The sequence below is a fragment of the Chrysemys picta genome, chromosome 9, assembly GCF_011386835.1.
Source record: "Chrysemys picta bellii isolate R12L10 chromosome 9, ASM1138683v2, whole genome shotgun sequence".
NCBI lineage: Eukaryota > Metazoa > Chordata > Testudines > Emydidae > Chrysemys > Chrysemys picta.
In genome coordinates, this window is record NC_088799.1 from 85,273,456 (window position 1) to 85,294,188 (window position 20,733).

The 20,733-nt window shown below is 35.5% G+C and overlaps 1 protein-coding gene across 7 annotated transcripts in view; it reads right to left on the reverse strand.

The window, feature by feature from the left end:
• Positions 1-20,733, reverse strand: part of ATRX (ATRX chromatin remodeler) — a 138,216-nt gene that overhangs the window by 66,040 nt on the left and 51,443 nt on the right. For all 7 annotated transcript variants that reach the window (XM_005291792.5, XM_065556605.1, XM_005291793.5 and 4 more), the window contains 5 exons: positions 16,005-16,077; positions 9,433-9,563; positions 7,810-7,989; positions 4,386-4,479; positions 3,358-3,466 (listed from right to left, as the gene is read on the reverse strand). In XM_005291792.5, the coding sequence (XP_005291849.2) occupies positions 3,358-3,466; positions 4,386-4,479; positions 7,810-7,989; positions 9,433-9,563; positions 16,005-16,077 (587 nt within the window). The remainder of the gene's footprint in view (positions 1-3,357; positions 3,467-4,385; positions 4,480-7,809; positions 7,990-9,432; positions 9,564-16,004; positions 16,078-20,733) is intronic.

The following is a 20,733-nucleotide window of genomic DNA, read 5'->3' on the forward strand; positions in this document are numbered from 1 at the left end:
GTCCTTCATTCACAGGGTTAACTAGCTACTTCTAAAACAGAAAAATCAACCATTAGAAAGTCTAAGGACAATGAAAGAAAAAAAAATTCTTCCACTGTACAATCTATAGGTTTAAAATGTAAGTACTCTGTTAAGCAGTTAGAGAAAAAAGGGATTATTCTGATTGAAAAAAGTGATGTCTATAGATCAGCAGGTTGGAGATCTGCAGGCGAAATCAAAAATTGGGAAGAACTCTCTCACTCCTTCACTGTAATGGCTGAAAACTGGACTGTTCACTGTAAAAAAAAAAAAAATGTTTCTTTGAGCTCTAAATGTGACTCCTTGGGAAATATTCTGAAAAATAGAAATGTAACAAAAAAGTTGGATTTTCCCCCTCACAAACAATATATTGAGACAAGTTTTAACTGAGACCTGAAATAATAATCCAGTTGAAAGAGCCTTTCAAAGCTCCATTATGGATATCAACTAAAAATATCTGGATCCTGAACTATTTCTGTATATGACTATTCTCTTCAGCCATTAATTCACACAAGTTTCATTATTTCTAAAGTGAAAGAAAGTCGTAAGGGGTTTATTTAAAGTTTTGAAATAGCTACTAACTAGTCTAACCAACACTACATAAGGGCATTACTGTAAATTCCCACAAAAATGTATACAGAGTTAGTGTGTGTTATACCCTGTTAAATTAAGAGACAAACTTCATATAATAAATGTATTTTTTAAGTTTGTGACCCAACAAAATATTTGCTTGATACAACAATTCTGGAGAACAACTTTACTAAAAACAGCCAGGATATTCTCTCAACGGATTTTGATGGTTTAACAGCTTGTATCTATCCCTTAAATCAGTGGTTCCCAAACTTGTTCCGCCGCTTGTGCAGGGAAAGCCCCTGGCGGGCTGGGCTGGTTTGTTTACCTGCTGCGTCCGCAGGTTTGGCCGATCGTGGCTCCCACTGGCCGCGGTTCACTGCTCCAGGCCAATGGGAGCTGCTGGAAGCGGCACGGGCCGAGGGACGTACTGGCTGCCACTTCCAGCATCTCCCATTGGCCTGGAGCAACGCACCGCGGCCACTGGGAGCCGCGATCGGCCAAACCTGTGGACGCGGCAGGTAAACAAACCGGCCTGGCCCGCCAGGGGTTTTCCCTGCACAAGCGGCGGAACAAGTTTGGGAACCACTGCCTTAGATAGCTATACAAACTATACATCAGAATAATTCCTTTTCCCTTCCTTTACCTAAGATTATGATGACCTAAAATAGCTAGCAATTATAACTTGTGTGCTAATGAATTCTCTGTTTCTGTGAATTAAATAAAGATACTAAACTCAACAATCTGCTTAGTACATATTTTATTTTACACTATTGCACCTGGAAGAAATTAATATATATTTTTTTATTTTCTATTTTTTTCCACTTGAATAAACTGAGGATCTTTCTGCATACACAAGACAAACATACTTGGTGGTTTCCCTTTTTAATCTTGAATATTTACTATTACTGCATGCCTGTATCTTTCTGAAAACGTCCATTGATTAAACAAAATGTACATAATATTCTATAGGTAGTCATATACAGAAATATATTATCTGTGCATTCATAAAGAGGACATTCCAAAAAAAGTAAGATTTTAAATCACCTGCTTTACATTTTTTCCCCACACTGTTCAGAGTCAGACACTATAATTGCACCATATCGTGAGATATAGTGAAAGGTGTTCAACTGTTACTTAATGTGTGTTTTCAAATTTTGTCTAAACGCAAAATATATGTCTTGTTCAACATTTAAAAGATCAAAACCACTGGCTAGAATCAGGCATACTGTAGACAGCTGTTCCCCACAGAAGTCTGCCACTGCTCCTCAAACTGATCTCTTAATAATCCATATCCCTACCATTCCAGCACAGGGTCTCTGACTAAAGGGTATAAATAAAACAAAAAAATCAAGTGTGCAGAGATTTATATTATGTATTGTTAGTATTAGAATAACATCCTATTTGAGGTTGGCTGGAGATGTGATAAGAATGGAAATGGGAAAAGAATGACCAGCAAAAAAAGCGTGGGAGGAAGAAGACAGCACGGAAGAACATAGTAGACCAAGGATTCAATGTCAAGAGAAGTTTGAAGAGAAAGGGACTGGAAGTCAAAGACATACAAACAATTGCCACTGACCAGAAGGCATGGCGAAGAATGGTGGGCACCTCCGACCCCATGTAAACAGGAAAAAGAGTCAAGAAGTGAAGTTTACAATAGAATAGCATCCAGAAGGTTGCCCAAATCAGGAATGGTGTCCCAATGCACTGGGGCTGTACAAACACATAAGAGACTACCTCTAACCCCAACAGATTACAATTTAGTTTAAAACAAGATGCAAGCGTGGAAATATTAGAGGGATGGGGGAAAGAAGATGTGAGTGACACTGACAGGAAAATAAGATTACAAAAACAAGCTGCATGTAAAAGTAACAGGTTTTAAATATTTTTTAATAAAGAATGAATTAATAAAGGAATGAATATTAATAATATCAGTAATTCTATTTGGTACCTATTATCAACCAGCAATATATTGGAAGTGTCACAGAAGAAGACAATCTCAAGTATGAGTTTGAAGGCTGCCAGAGTACTGGGCTTTATGGATTAGTTTGTAGTGTATAAAGAATGCCATCAGCAAATAGGATCATTTAGACCAAACTTTTTTGTGATATACTGTAATTTAGGTTTGGACTGAAGTCTCATAAGGCAGAACAAGTGCCAAAAATAAAGACTCTTGAAAGACCTCAGAAGCTTAGGTATACAGTCATCTGCGATTGAAGTTTAATCTTCTTTGGCAGACTCAATCACCTACTAATAGTTTAATGTAAAACTTGTAATTGTAATAAAGAGAATATTTGAATTAAAAATTTTAAATGTTACAAGACACACAGAAAATGAAGACTCCGTAATTGCACTTTGTGAAAGCAAAATCTAGTTATCATTAAGATTATGATTTCTTCCACAGATGTTGCGGAAGTCACAGAATCCATGACTTCCAGCGACACCCATGACTTCAACTCGTGGCGGCTGGAAGCTGTGGGATAACCCGGCACTTGGAGATCCCGGCCACCATGGAGCTCCGAGCGGTACCCCACAGCTGCCTAGCCACTGCGGGCAGTGTAGGGACCCCCTCACATCCCCCAAGTTGAGCTCCCCATTTTGTCATGGATATTTTTAGGAAAAGTCACAGACAGGTCACAGGCTTCTGTGAATTTTTCTTTACTGCCCATGACCTCTCCGTGACTTTCCCTAAAAATATCTATGACAAAATCTTAGTCATCATCATGTTTCAACAATTTGGTCGGAATATAAGGCATTGCTATATAGTACCTTATTATTGTTTTCGCTAGAAGAATCCTCCTGAACCTTTATGCGTCGTCTTTTCTTTTTCTGCTTGTAACTGCGCTGATTTTCTTCTGCCTCAGCTTTCTTAGCAGATCTGAGAAATTGAAAAAAATCTCACTGATAAACAGAAAAACAGTGATGGATCAAATGTTTAGTTTTCCTCTTATAAAATACTCTACTACTCAATACAATGGTGAATTTCTCTCTTTTCACCCTATAGACTAACATTATTTACAAGAAGAGCATCACTATTATATCAATTTTCTAGATTAGCTGTTTATTCCTTAACAGAAATGCAAAACAATATGTTCTTCTGTAATGTGGACCCCTTTACTATTTTCAGATATGCAATGATGATGAGTTATTGACCTTATCAGGCAATAATGTAGTAGATTGCAGTTTACCAACTGGGTCCTATAATTTCTAAAAGGGTAAAGGAAAATGCCACATCATAGTTTTGTATTGAGTATTGTGACACCTATATTGTAACTGGTTTGTACACACATCACTTCCATAGCAAAATAGTATCAATGTTAGTGGTTTATTTTCCAACTGTCTCTTTCACACTACACAAAGAATAAGATTACATCCTAGACAACTTCCTATAACCTCAGTAAAACTCAATCCTTAATTAGAACCCATTGTTCCTTGACTACACAAACTTGTTAGAAAAATACCAAGTGTTTTTAATGGTCTTATCGTCTCACCTCCCATCTCTCCTAATTATACTGAGACATAAAAGAGGAAGTTTCAACTTTGACACTAAACTCAAGTTCCAGGCTTTTGAGATATACTAAATTGTAGATACCGAAATTCTGTAAGATGAATAACTAAAATTTAGTGTCTGATCCAAAACCCATTGAAGTCAATGGCAGTCTTTGGATCAAGTTCTTAGAACACACATAAATGTTTCAGACATGGCATGTGACAGGATTGTACCTTCCAAATAATCAGTTTAAAAAAAAAAAAAAAAAAGCTCAACTGAGATGACTAGAACTAAAGTTTATTTATACCTTGTTCTAGGACGTTGCTCATCTTCAGATTCGCTGACTTCTTCACTAACTCCAGATTCATGAAATTCTGAGTCATCTGAATCATCACTGCTCACTTTAAAAAAAACAACAACAACATAACGTCTGTTGTAACCTGAAGTAATATCAATATAGCTTTGTACTTGTAATTTGTTTGAAATTAATTTCTGTTGCTCATAGCACTTGTACATTCTTGGTCAATAAATGCCCTCGTGTGCAGCTAATAAAGTATCTCAGTAAGGTAGTGCAGCAATAGTTGTTTCAATAGAAAGAGCAGAGAAGATAGCATGAAACGCCTGAAATGTCACACATATGGCTTTGAACTGCTACATATTAAAAATCCAATGCAAATTTAAAAAAAAATAACTCAAAAGGTAATAAAGAGGTCTTTTAAAGGTATATTGTAAGTAATATGTTTTGTTAGAAACCCTAATATTAACAGTAATTTTATTATCCTTTTAATTCACTGAACAGTTTTGCTTGGATTTGATTTTCCTTTATTGGTCTAGTACAGTGGTCACCAATCAGTCGATCGCAATTGACAGGTCGATCCTGGAAACTCTCCCAGTCGATCGCGATCTCCGGATAGGAAGTTGAACAGTTTTTCCCATTAAAACAGGAGAGGGGGTAGTTGAAGATGAGGTGTACATAAATAGATACTTATTCAAAACAAGTAAATACTCCCAGGGCTGTTGAAGCCAATCAAGGTCCCCCAACCCTGATAATGACAATGCAGATTCAGAATGCATTCAGAGGTTACAGATGTTACTCGAGAGCTGCAAGAGCAGGAACAGAGGATCTACAGAGCTATCCCGCACTGCTTCCAAGGGTTGATCGTAGTGTTTCCTTCAAGCCCTGCGCAGTTCCTTATTTATAGCCATTGTAATCATGCTTTGTGCATAGGAAGTGGAATGTAGTATTTATCCAATTCATATTAAAATAAGTACTACAAAAATCAAGTCAGTGACGTAGAAAATACTCCCAGATTAGGACCTTTCTAGCTGAAAGGAGTTGTAAATGGAATCAATCATACCACCAGTAAAAGTTGATATACATAACCAAGTTTTAAAACATGCACAAATCTGAATATTTTATATGAAAACCAAGAGCTCAACCCAGATTGAGATACTGTGATTGTTGGTGAAGTGTGTGGATTTAATATGCTGATGCAAAGACCAAGTTCGAATACATGTTGCTTTACTCAGTCACACTAAACGTTCACTGCAAGGGCTAGTTTGTTATCTCCTCTTTAAGGATTTTTTGGATAACAGCATTGCCAATGCCAACAAGCAGTGTCAGGATCAACAATTTCTAAGAAATAAAAAAAGGCCAATCTAAATCCTTTGTGCTTAGAGTTCAGTTCATTTCTCCCATCTCATGCAAAGTGTTCCACCTCTTTATACCAGATTGCCATCTTTAATGATTTTATCATGAGCTCATTACGTTTAAGTCATGAAGACTCAAAAAGAAGCCAGTATCTATAGTTCATAATTCTGGGGGGTCTGACTCATGATTTTTTAATGTTTGACATTTATAAGCAGCTAAAAATATGGTATGTTATTCAGTCCTATTTTATCATTTAAGATTAATTTTGAACACACTGGAAAGCTATATGAGTTTCTTCCTAAATGGTATATGTTGCAATAAATAAATAAAATGCTACTCAGTAAATAACAGAATATAAGTAACTGTGAGTTAGGTTTTTGTTTGTTTTATGTACTTATTCATAGATTCAAGGACTGGAAGGGACCTCAAGAGGTCATAGAGTCCAGTCCCCTGCCCTCATGGCAGGACCAAATACTGTCTAGACCATCCCTGATAGACATTTATCTAACCTACTCTTAAATATCTCCAGAGATGGAGATTCCACAACCTCCCTAGGCAATTTATTGGAGAGGTATAATAATGGAGAACCAAGTCATTGAGCTATTTGAAGTGAAAGAAATTTTACTGCTCCAGGTCAGGGTTGAGGTAATTGAAGAGACTTATGACCAAAGGGTTCTAGAGATTGGTCCGGCCATGCCTTGGTCTGGCATTTTATTTGCTAAAATACTGTAAAAGTTACAATAATATCACAGAAGACACAAAAATGAGAATTTTTATGGGGGAACACTATAAACATAATACAATACAGGATAATTCATCTTTAGGTACATGGAAGACTACTCATGTATGGTATACTACCATTACTGCAACACTAAAAATATAACTATACTTTCAAATTGTGCAATAGGGATAATTTGCTTCCAATGTAAACAAACCATTTACACTCTGAAATGCCATGGTTATTGGAGTTTGCAGTTGCAATAGCGGTGCTGGTCCCCATTGGTCCCATGGTTATTAGATGTAAGAGATCTGCACTAACAGTCATTCCCTTGCTGCTCAACCCAGAAAAAGCTAGAAGAGCTACATTCTTAGCTTTTTTAAGACAAGAAAAATGAGAAATAAACCCAAGTTTTCATTTAAGAGTTCCACCTGCCGTCCCATTGTGAATCACCTAAAAAGACTTGGAGGGATGTAGAGTTTAACTCTCTAGGATGACGGAACTTTCTGGTGATACAAGGGCCTATATATAGTGTGAGGAAGAGGAGGAAAAATTGGGTTTGCCTGAATTATACCTATTTGATTTGGTATTAAAATTTCAGGACTCAACCAGATTAACCTAATTTTTTTTTGTGGGGGGGGGGTGAAGAGAGGGAGGGAGATTAAATAGAGAGGAGGGGATTAAATAAGAGTAAACTACCCTGGAATAGTCACTGTGTTATAATAAACCTAGTAAATGAACAAAAACAGATAACAGTAGTCTGGGACGACAGCACAGGAGGAGGTGTGTAAAAAATATATTTTAAAATTCCTAGTTCAAAATTTGAGTTCTGTCCAAATTGTTCTAGTTTTAGATACATTGATTTAGTTTAAATGGACTTTAAGAAAATGTGTTTGAGTTAACATCATTATTTTTGAATTTGCTAGCTTTTGCTCTTCTAAATAAATCTTTCAAATAGTTTCAATGATAGTTGGGTTTTTTAATTATTATTTAATGAATCAAGAATTTACCAAATAATTTCATGGGGCGTTCACTGTCCCATGATTAGAGATTATAATTAGAGTATTTTGAAAAAAAACCCACCACCACCACCACCACCTTAATGACAAAAATTCAATGACAACAACACTGTTTTCCCTTAGAGTTGATGGCACTGTAGAGTTGATGGCACTGACTTCCTCAATCTCAACTGCAAAACAAGAAACAACTAATGGTGTGAAGGTGTAAGAGGAGGTGTGAGAAAGACAACTTGGAATTCCAGGAAATCTTTTCTTCACTGGAAAGCTCCATCACGCCACATAACTGAACATATTTCATCGAATCACAAATACATCCTGCCACACAAACATTTAAATTTTATACCTTTCCTTCTATTTCTGCGTTTGCCTTCTTTTGTGTCTTTAGATTTTCCCTTTTTTTCTTCCTCAGATTCTCCATCACTCATACTTAGCTTGTGTCTCAGCAGTCTGTGTCTATATCTAGGCTTCCTAGACTCTTCATCATCTGAATCGGATTCAGAATTATCTTCCTTTTCATTCTCCTCTGTCAGAGAGAAAAGTCAGCACAGAACTCAAATGGGTAGCTATTTGCTCATTTAAGTTGCATTTCATCTATTAAGTATTTCCAGGAAGATGTGATTGAACGAACGCACATATGCACTTCCCCTTCCCACCCCACTTTATCTTTGCAATGGAAACTGTTTGATTTTAGTTATCACATGGATTATCAACGGAAGCAATTTTATTTTCTAGTCATACATATCTCACATACTTTACTCCTGAGGAAATTCTGCATCACTGTGCGTGTGCAGAATTCATGTCCCCCACAGATTTCTTTGTTTCCCTGAAGAAAAATGAACTCTGATGGGGAAGCAAAGGGAAGCTACAAGAGTGGTCACACACCCCTCCCCGGCAACGCAGGCAGGTCAATTTGGGTTCCTGGAGCAGCCAGTAGAGACGTAAAGCACTGTTGGGGGGGAGGGTAAGGGAGGGAGGGCTTGGCAATCATGCCTGAGAGAGAGAGACACATACACACACACTGTCCCTCTCGCTTGCTCTTGCGGCATGCTCGGCATGGAGGGGCAGGGCATCGGGGTGTTTCTGAGGAGGTAGGCATGTCCGCTAAGGGAGAGCAGAATGTAGCAGCCGGCCTGCTTAGTGAATTGTTCCCATTGTCTTTGTGAATTCCCCCAGGAGTATAAAACAGGTGTAAAAGTTTTAAGGCTCCTTTACACATTGCCAGACTGGTGTAAAGGACAGTATGGCCTTATAAATGTTTACTGATTAGAACTGAACTAAACTTTTGGACTGAAAAAATTTCCTAACAAAATGTGCTCCATGAACTGTTTGCTACTGACCTATCTGACATGGTCAGTAGCCAATATAAATTGTGAGTTTGATTCCACAGCCCTCAGTTGCTCTTCAGTTGCCTATGATGTAACACTGAGCATATGGCTGCATTTATTTGATGTCTAATAACTAGAAATAAAAGGTCAAACCTAGTTACATTACTATTAGACAAGGGGGTTTAGAGATTTTCTCCAGTGCTCCCCACTCCCATTTTCCATCCATTGTATTGTAGTTTAAATAAATCACCAAAATAATTGAAACCAGCATGATTATATTGCATTATTTTGACAAATAAAATATGCAGAATTTTTAAAATGTTGTACGCATAATTTTTAATTTTTTGGTGCAGAATTCTCCCAGGAATAATATCTGTATGTCTTCTTGTCTTTTATTAATCAAATATTGCTTAGTACATACTCTGTTCTAAATTGGTTATAAAGATATGATCACAAAGTAGAAGTACACTTTTACAGAAGTCAAACAGAGAAACCCACAGAACCAATTTAGCAGTTGGCATCAAAAAAATGTATGTTCTTTGGGGATTGTTTACTGATTTTGCTGTTATTTTTCCCTGAAAGACTTCTGAAATTATGACATTCTAAAGCACCACTTTTTTCTGCCACATTTTGGTGCTCACCGTCATCTTCTGCGTTTTCATTTTTCTTTCCAGTTTTCTTTTTTCCTTCATCTGATTCTTCATCTGAAGATGCATCCTCATCAGAGGAAAGATTGGCTTTGATTTCTTCTAAAAGCATTTTCTTGGCAATTCTTTGAAGTAAAACAAAAAATACTATGTATTCCATCGCTTACACAATAAATCAATGAATGACAAATGTAATCTTATATAATTCGGAACTTCAGTAACAGGGTTGTGAGCTCAGAAAGAATTATGAATGGAGAGCAATCATGGTGGTAATGAGAGGATATTCTAACTGACATTTCATATGTTAAACATGGTAATCTGCTTTGAAAACAGTTCTTTACAGTGCTCCCAAATAAGCACTTTCCAATTTTAAACCATGTTTATTGCAGATTTGCTCAAATGTGTTTTTTTAAAGCAACATTTAATAACTTGGGCCCATTTTATTCCTCCCCACCTGTCCCATCTTCCATGTCAGTCATCTTTTCTAATCAACAGTGACGCAATATTAAGCTGAACAATTTATTTATAGCTCTAATGGCCTCAAGAACATGTAAGTGTTTTGGACCAAGTCTCTAAACGATTAGAGACAAAAACAGTGTTAAAGCAACAGTCAATCTCTGCACACTTTCCTCTATGTATTTAATTAGTGGTAAAGGCAGTATGCACTGAACACCTTAAATTCTGAAGGTAAAGGATATGCACTAAAACAATTTTTTATACTATAACTCCACATTTTGCTCCTGACAGATGTTCCTGAGGTATGTGTTACAATCCTTTATGTCTGTGCCCTTGTACTTCAAAGGAGATGCAGCAGGAATAAGTGCAGTGTTTTATAGGGCACACACGGTTTCTCAAGAAGATGTGGTTGCAACGGCTGGGAAAATCTACATCAGTGGAAGACCAGAGAAAAGGGATGAGAGCAGTCTCACACCCCCTCAAACATCTGCCAGCAACCCTCTTAGGCATAGTGACCCACAGATGAAGAAAACAGTGATTTGTCAAAAGTTACGGGTCTATATAAACTTGCAGAGTCAGACTATTATCCCACTTCCTGTAGAACAAAAAAAAGGTTGATCAACTTCTCATAGCCTCCCATTCCACCCCAAAAATATTTTCAGTTAAAATACAATAATTTAGACTATGAAAAATGCATTATTTACAGGATCTTTCAACAAACTCAACAACAGGAAAATCCAGTATGAAAATACATACAGGAAAAGTGATGTACAAATGGACAAGAAAACTGTGGACTTAATCTGATACTTTACTTCAAGGGGGGGGAAGAATTATCCCTCATAGGGGATCAGGTCCTATGGAACTGCGGAATAAAAATAGTAATATTTTTTAATATATTTCTACTGTCTGCAATGTTAACTGCAAGACTTCATGTATTTTCTCAATCAGACCCGATCATTTCAGCAGTAATGATGAAAAGCATTTTATATTTTCTATATATATTATTCAAAAAGGGGAAATATCTATATCTAATCAGAAACCAAGTTCAAAAGCCAGGAAATTGAACAGTTCTATGCTTCATTTGGAACTGGCACAGAAACAACTGACCCTACTGTGTTGCTTTTTATGTCACATAATTCAAGTAATTAGTAGTCACACTGAACTATAAAATATACATTTTATTTTATTTAATTTTCCAGGAAGTAATTTGTGCCCCAAAAACAATGCCAAATTTTGCAAGACCATTCTATTTTATTTTCCCACGTTTTTTGCAATTACACTTCAACCATACAATATTTTCCATCTTTTAATACATGTTAATATGTTTTCAAAGAAGAGTTCAAGACTAGCATGTTCAATTGTTATTAATTTAAAAGAAAGGGGCGAATTAAAAAATTATCCAAGAGCATGAAGATGTTTATGGTTGGTGCACTAAGTCACACTGATCTGCAGCATCCAGAGTGAAAATATTAAGACACTGAAGAATTATTTGACCCATATATAACTAGATGAGTCATGGTGTAAAGCTATTTTTAAAAAACAAGTTTACCTAAAGAGTTGCTTTTAATTACTTATATGAACAAACTTAATTTTGTGGACCTGACCCAACATTTATTGAAGTTCATATGGACAAAGTCCCATTAATTTCAATTAGCTTTGTATCAGTCCGTGTAGGAGAAATAAGACAGAGTAAATTTTAAATATTAATGAATGTGTGTAATATCTGACAGGAGGAATAAATGGTTACCTGTATTTGAAAATTAAATCTTCCACATTTTGTAGTTTTTATTTCAATACTGTACTTATTTGCCCAGATCAGTTGTAATTTTCTTCAGAATACAATGGCTTGGATTCTCAAAAAAAGGGGAACTATTTCCTTATTTTTAATTATTTTGTAACTTTCATATATAAATTATTTTAATCTTAAAGTATAATCTAGGTAATGCGGACATCACCAGTAGGTTTGCTAGCTTTTACATAAGAAACCCACTCAACACTGGGACAGGATTAAGGTTCTGAAATGAAAACAAATTTGCAAAACTTAAAATTAAGTTCAGAAGTCTCAACATACTGTCCTGTACCAGTACACCTAAATGATTTCACATTATCCTCAATAGTGCTAAAAGAGTTAGTAAAATTGAAATTGGATAATAAATTCTTACCTGCATTGCAAGCCATCTTTTAAATTATATTTTATATATATATATTTATATATATTTATATATAAATTATATATATTTAAATAAAGTGGATTTTGACTCTTAAAAGGAAGGGTTTTTTCACATTTACAGAATAATGTTTGCTGAGAGAAATCTAAAGAATACATTCATCAGAATTTCTTCACAAGTACAAACTCGAGTATGCACACATAGAATACTATTTCTTCTCTATTCCAGACTGCTCCTAAGGATCCCAAGGTCACTTTCCACAGTACGATCATCATCTGAACTTCCTCAAGCTGAATAATTTTAATGATTACTAATGAATAAGCATTTCTGAAGTTGGCAGATTAATAACTAAATACTTTTATGTTCCACAAAACACTCATTTTTCAGCTAGTGAATGAAAATTCAAACACTTCACATCAACAGGGGATGCAACTATTTATTTAGTAGAAAAGATTCAAATTATGGGCCTCAAAAACTAGATTCTCTCTAGTATGTTCCACTGAAGTGGTGCTCTAATCTGAAAATGTAAAGCATGTTTAGAAATTAGGACTATTTTTCCACTTTTGGTGTAATCAAAGGATTATATATAATGAAATGGGTAAACAATACCGAAAAGACAGTGCTGAACAGATCAAATCCTATAAATGTTTCTGGTAAATGTTTGGCATAACAGTATTCACATCATCATGTGAAACTGGATATTTAGTTCTTGAAATCAGTTTTATTAAGTTAAATTATATCTTCACTCAAAGTAATAAAATCTATTCCAACTTCAAATTCAACTTCCAAATCTTTAGAAAGTAATTAAGACTGAAGATGAACAGTTACCTACCCTGTTTGGTAGGTAACAAACTTTTATTCTTTTCAGCACTTGTTTAACCATCAAACTGTAGAAGTGCCAAGACAATACAGGTTATGATAGTGTGAAAATCTGTTTCCCCCAACAAACCTGTGGGGGATTATTTATTTATTTTCCTGGGAGCAGAGAACTGAGGTGGATTCTTAGCCAACATCAATTACAATTAAATGCTATAAAACTTTTAAATGAAAATAAAAACAAAAACAAAAACTGGGGCCATGCGATCCACTCAATAGCACAGTGGGCTGCAAGTGAGGAGACTTGGATGCTATTCCCAGCTCTGCCACTGACTTTCTGTGTGATCTTTAGCAAGTTATTTCACATCTTTGTGACTCTGTTCCCCATGCCCTGTAATGTCTAAATAGGCAGTAATCTTTGGGCAAGGACTGACTCATTTATAGCTTGTCAAAAATCTTGAGGATACAATGTTGCCACTGTAAAACAAATTTAGCTAAGAATTTAACTAAAAATAATTATTAACACTATGTGTTAACATTCTTAATTAAATTAAATCAACTCACAGGTGGTGTCCATAAACACACATTAGTTATATGTATAATCGAATTGTCCAAAGTAAACGTCTAAAGAGACAAAACCATAAGGCTGTGCTAATAGAAAGCACCATCCTTTAAGACTATTAGAAATGTAATTAAATGTAACCTTTAGCATATTTTTAATATTTAGTTGTATTTTTATTTATAGTTTTATATACGTATGTTTGACTGACTTTTAGTACACACACAAAAATACTTTCCTTGAGATTAATAATCTACCAAATACTTTGTTCTATAGACTGTACTATGCCTTTGTTTCAATGATCTGATTTTCAAACTCTCATAGAAGTATTACCATTAAATTAAATGCTTGGACAAGAAAAATGTTTTACAAAAATTTATTGCATCCATCAAATACTTAAAGGCATTCTGCATTAATACACTATTTACCTCTTAATAAACAAAACTACTGCAAACATATTAACAGTACCATTTAAAAGATCAAAAGGACCAACAATAAACAAATACACAACATAAAATGACAGCATACAGCACTGCCTGTCATATTATGACCCACTCAGATATTGCACTTTGGCAAAGATGATTTCAAGACTTTAAAAAAAAAAATTATTCATGTCATTCACATTCAAATGTATTCAAACAACAGAACTTCTAAACTAGAGACTTGCAACCATGAGTGCCCACACTATAAATATCTCATTGGGTACTAGGTACCCTCTTTGGTCTGGTAGAAAAGAGGCAGCTTGTCTGAGTAAGAGAGAAAATATTTTTTTTTAAGTTGGGTTAAGAAAAAAAATTTTTTTTTTAATCTTCTCAAAATGTCTTCCATCTTTTTACAATTTTGTACCAGTGATTATGGTACCAAGTACAATGAGTATTGAATGTAATATTAGTGAGTTCAGTTATCAATTACTTCCTGAAGATTGGAAAGAGTATTTGGTAACAGTTATCTCCACCTACACTCAGAAATGTATATTTAAATTTTTATCTAGGAAATATTCTGAACAATTATTCAGTTTGAAAAGTTACATAAACTGATTTTAACACCTAAAAGAAAATAATGATATTTAGTGATCAAATCTATTTTGTTCAAGACCTCTTGGGGTTGTATTGAGAAACAGGATAATCCCCCCCAAGCTAATAGGTAAAATCTACCAGTTAACATTTGTACTGTAAAATGCTGCGCTTTCTATGATAAATATTTGCTTTAAATCAGCTGAATTATCAATCACAAATTCTTAAAAATGTAACAAAGGTAGAGTGAAATTAAAGTATATTTAAATAAAAATAAGGTTAACAATGTTTAAATGTTGTGCTTATGAACCTGTGCTGTCAGTCCCTAAAAAGTTATTTTTTAAAAGTGAATTAAAATGCTTAAATTTTAAAACTGAACATACAGAAGAGCTAGATTAGCAGCAATATTTCTGTACCCAACTGAAGTCCATATAACAAAATTATGTTTTTAAATTCACTTCAGCTATGTAACAAAAGGCAGTTACTTTGTGGAACAGACACCATGTTCTATGCTAATAAGGCTCAGAAGCAGAAAAGCAGACTCTATCAACAGTTGTGTTGCAAAGTTACAAAGTCGGTCCCACATTTACTACAGGACAAAAAAAATTCAGTTTCAGAAATACTATATAAAGTTTTCTTGGAAAAACTTAATCTAACTACAATAGCTTCCAAAAAGAAACTCCTGCTCATAATTGAGTGTTTAGCATTGAGTCCCTTTAAATTAATACTTTGTTTATGCTGTTACTAATTAGAAAGCCAAACTTTTACATTTTATTTTATTCGCTATCCAAGCTACTTTTTGACGACTACATTGTAATAGTAAAATATTACATACGTTTAAAAAAACAACAACCTAAAACTAAAGTTATACCTATGAGTTTTTATAAATTTAAATTTTAAAACTAAATAATATATAGGCCCAGATCCTGAAATCACTCATGCACATGCTTCACTACGCATGTGAGTAGTTCCCTTGATGGAAAGTAAGCCTATGTATGAGTGCTTGTAGCATCAAGACCTTAACCATCACGTAGGTGATTTCAGGTATTCATCAATGAATTAAACCTCATTGGTTTATCTTTCTAATGAGAAAAGGTGTTTTAATAAAAAACAAATTATGTAGCACTAATAATCAAGATCCACTATAAAGATTTTATCACTGTATATTGCACAGATGCCAATTTTTATCATCTATTCATATAAGTAGCTGAAATTCACATTTATCAAAGCAGGCTTTTACTTGTCTCAATGAAGAGCTTATCACAAAACCCACATTTTACATAGGAATATAAAACAGACAGTGCTGCAATGCATTTATAACACACCCTATGCAAGGTGTGTTAGTTAACACTTCTAAATATTTTCTTTGCATTTCTGGATTTTGGCCTCTGTTTTCTGGCCTCTCGTTCAAACTTGCGGGAAGCCTGTGAGCGAGTCTTTACAAGGCAGGCAGTCCTGGTTTTTACAACCTGCTTGCTGTTCCGCTGCGCCGGTTTGCGCCCACGCCTAGGGTGTGTTATAATCTTTTTAAAGTCCTTATGGATGGAATCATACCTATTCTCAGGATCGTCATCATCCTCCTCCTCCTCCATTGGAACAGCCCCCGATTTAGTCTCTCCTTCATCCCCTGGGAAAAAAGTCAGAGACATTTGACATAAGGATAAAACCAGCAATGCACATATAAATTTTCTATTATATGTGACCTATCTTATGTAGACAAATAAGTATTCCCCCATACAATATCTAACAGTAGAAAGCTCTTTGAAGCAAGAGCCTTGTTAACATCTATATCTACTATTGTAAGTGGCAAGCAAATCTTTAATACCATATAAAATGAAGCCATAATCTGTATAGATTTCATTTTAAAATGCACAATAATTGAATGATCCATTCTTCAGGTATTTTAAAAATAAAAATTTAAGATGTTATTGTTCACAACTGGATTCCCATCACCAAATTCACATAGACTGAAAAGATAATGGCAAATAAGCAACAGTACTATCAACTTAAGTATACAAGAGCTTGCTTACTCAGAACTGAGCTGCCTAGTCTTCACAAGAACTATTTCAGCAGGAAAAGTTTCTCCTGCTGATCTACTTCCCTCTCTGTACTACCAAGGAAAACCACATGACACCCATCCATCTTAAAGCAAGCACATTTATATATGAAGACTTATATTTTGAGAACTATGTTCATTAGCCTTAGAGCAACAATATCAAAATTCAGCTTATTATATAACATACCTCACAAATGCAGGAAGTTAATGTACCTAACTTATCTATTAAAACCAGAAGTCAACTTAAGCAGGAGGAAATTTTTTCCTTCCTTAAAATTACATATGAGAGAAGGAAGCATCTTGACCCTGCCACCTACCTTTTTAGTTCACACTGTATTTTTTCCTTAAAATGTTATTAAGTCTTTTAAAGGTTGGCTTGCAAATGGGATTATAATGACACAAGAGTATCTGGCAATGTGTGCTAAACTACTTCCAGTATATTCTATGGACATTCAGTCTACCCACTGAAAATTCATTTTTTAAAAACAAATTTCTGATGGTCCAGTGATATCTAGCACTCTTACTAACAGACTGTTTTTAGTTAGACACGTTGATGCAGCTACAGAACACCAATGAAAAGAGTAATTGGTCCATAAGTGGTAAAGTAGATACTTCATATGGCTTTCAAGGTTCTTTAGTTGATGTAACATTGCCATAGAGTGGGAGCCAGCCAGCAATCAACAGTAGGACTGAATATCAGGGGACCTACTAAAGAACGGTGAAGTGTCAGTAGTTCTTGCATTCAATACTTCCCTCTGCTTGGTTAGTAGGAACATTCAACAGATATTGCTAGTGTGTTGGAGGATTACTTTTAAATTCCACTTGTAGGTCACCTTTAATATGTTAACACTTGAAGCTTCTCTTCCTTTAGAAGTCCACTCCACACACAAATTATTTTCTCCTCTGCTTAAAGTCTCTTAAGGCTCAATTCAATTCCAATGGGAATCAAAGGTGTAAAGAAATCCAAGGGAGCTGGACAAGTTCCTTAGCACCCAACTCTTAACTTCATTCCATCATGTGCTTGAGCCTCATCCACCATTTCCATATGCCGCAATCCCCCCCCTTCCCCCCCCCCCACACCCCTCCAAAAACCTTTTTTAATCCACAGGTATAAGCTTCAGACGCTCTCTCATTCCTGTTGTTGCCTGACCTTTTTTAAGGTTGATAATGTTTAGATTAATGACCAATTGATCTGACTGCAATAAGGTTCTTCCCCCAGAATCAGGCTACACAGAATTCACACTAAGGAGTTCGATATTTTGTGGGGAGTTTCAGGGTGAGTAACAAGGACACTCACACTGAGGGCAAAATAAAACCTTAGATACCTTTATTAAAATAATGGAGAAAGCTAGAAATGATCCAAGCCACATAAGATAAAGATAATACAGGATCAGGGTAATCTGTGGTATCATTCTATGTATAAGCTTTAGAATTGCATGTTCACACCCTTAGCTGGGGACAAATGGACCAACTCTGTCTCTGGCATGCAGTGTCCAATGGTACAAGTCCCCCAGTGAGTTGAAGGGTCAAGTAGAAAAGAAGCAGACAGCAATGGAAGAGGCCCAGTGGGAAAGACCAGCCCCGGACCACATGGTGACTGCCCTGTTACAGGGCCTAAGCATCATCTGCTCATATGCTTACACGTAGCCTTTTTTCCAGTATAATACTGAGGTGCACTTATTTTATATGTTAACATATTGATATGTGTGACTACCATTTCAGCGCATGATCATACCGTCATCCCTTGCTTAAGTGGATTTGCAGTTATTACTTCCACGTTCCTTGTAGTAGCACTTACTGGAACATTCTAGCTCCTACTGTTGAACAAACGTCTTAGTTCCCCAAATCTAAAGGTAACCATTGATCTGTGCTAAGGGAGACAGCCTACTTAACCACAGTTATGCTAACTTATGCTCCAGCTAATATCTTACAGGATATAGGCCTAATAGAATAGAAGGCAAGCCAGTGCATATAATGGGGTGAATATCATGGCAAACTTGCCCTATGGGCTACACTGCTTCTTACTTCTTTACAATTTTTTGATATCATTCGTGTAATATGATTCACAAAATGATGAACCATTTTCCTTATAGGGTATCACTATTAGATTATTTGATGTAATTTTATGTAAGGACTTGGGGAAGAGGAGTCTCTCTTTAAACTGTATAAAATTCTTCACCTTGCACTTTCATGAAGCTGCAGAAATAATGTTATCTTTTACATTACCATTATGGTTTGTGGTATATTCCTCTACCATATACGTATGCTTGAATTCCTAAATACTGCCAGACATTGAGATAATGGTTTAAGTTTCCATTTGTCACCCTTAGATCCTTGTCTGAGTAGTATCTTGAAGTTTATGGCCCGCCCATTTAAGGAAGAAAAACATTCTATATCTTTAATTCTATTCTCTTTACATTTTTATATTAAATGGCATGAACTTGTGTAAATTTAATAGCCCACTGAAAAATGGACTAATAGTACTGGCAAAAAAGTCAGGTATAGTGAAATCTTTTATTAATGCTCCACAATATTGACCTATATATCAAGCAGCTTCACTTTTGAACCTCTACTTAACAACTACTGTATATGTCATGTCAAATTGTGTAGTGGTCTTTTGGACACTAAGATTTCCTACTAGTTAGGCAGATGATTGGCAAGATAAGAATTGTTGGGTAGAATAATCAGCAAATGAAAATTAGTAGCGACTCAAGCACCACTGTTCACTCTCACTGCCATAGGTGGTAAAAGAAATTGAGGGAAGGGCTACAGTTGCTTCACCCTTTCTCCCCGGCACTGTAGCATGAGTAGACACACAGCACATACATGGCTCCAAAAGACATTTCTAGTCCAAAGACTCCAATCTCACATGCATGCGGTGCATGCACAACTGCACTGGAATCCATACTGACACATACACTAAAATGACCTGTTGAATTTGAATAATGGCTCAGTGTTAAGTAGCTCTTATAACACACCAAATCTCCTCTAAGGTATTCTCTAGGTGGAACACACGAGAGAGGTACAGAAAACTTTATGTTAAAATTTGTGCTTACTGCATATTCAGAGCTGAATTAATCGCACTGATTCCAAATCAAAATAACTTAAAACAGGGAACATATCTTATAAATAGAACTGGAACTATCTGCAGTTGCCAGACTTTCTGAACAGTCTAAATTCTTTAAATAAGAGACCAGCGAAGAGCCTTAAATTTTTAATTTAAGAATGGTTAAATCAATCCATTGATACTAGGTAGATTAGAAGCTCCTACATTAACAATGAGCATAAGATCATCTCCCCCTAAAGCAGAAGATTTAAAAAACAAAAACAACCCCTTCAGAATTTAACAACACCCATTATACCACTGCTTGTTCGGTAAGTTAGCATGTTCCAGCTCCACTCTAATTGTACATGAAAATCAACTTTTTTACAAGATTTCTGCCTAACTCTTTTAGATTTTGACCCTATTATAATCAGAATAGTAATATATGAACAAAATGTATCAGTAAATACTACTCTAAAAGCATTGGCTCAATATATTAACAAAACTGTGCTCTTTTATAGTGTCTTCTATCCAAAGATCTCAAAGTAATTTACAAACATTACTGAATAAAGTACTATTATAACACCCTTATGAAATTGGCAAGTATTCTCTCCATTTTACATATAGGGATAATAAAACACATAGGTTCAATAATTCCCCAGAAGTCAAACAGTCTGTGGCAGAACTTGAAACAGAACTTGGGAGTTCCTGAGGTCTGTGCTTTACAGGAACATTGTCAACTTGAATTTTCTGAATTAATTTTTTTTTTTTTAATTAATTTTCTGATAGTCTCCTTTGAAATACATTTTCGATTTTTTTGGTTTTGTTACTTTTTTGAGAAGGAAGACTAAAAAGCAACAATGCCCTCTCGTCCCCATCCTTCCCTCTCTGTGCAAACTCCTGCCTACTGAATCTTCTGTTTCAGCTACAGTATCACAAGTCATGGGGAAGGGTGTGAAATGCAGTGAAATCAAGTACAGAAAGAAGTACTATAGAATGTCAATGGAAACAGTCTGGAAAAAGTTTCTCTCTCAGAGTAATCTTAGTAACAACAGTAGATATAAGTTGTTCAGCTGGAAATGAAACTTGATAGTGTCCTTTTAGCCTCAAGATCACCCTTCCTCTTTATTTTTAGGTTCTCCAAGCCTAAAAGTTCCAGCTGTGCTGCTTTGAATTTTTTTTTT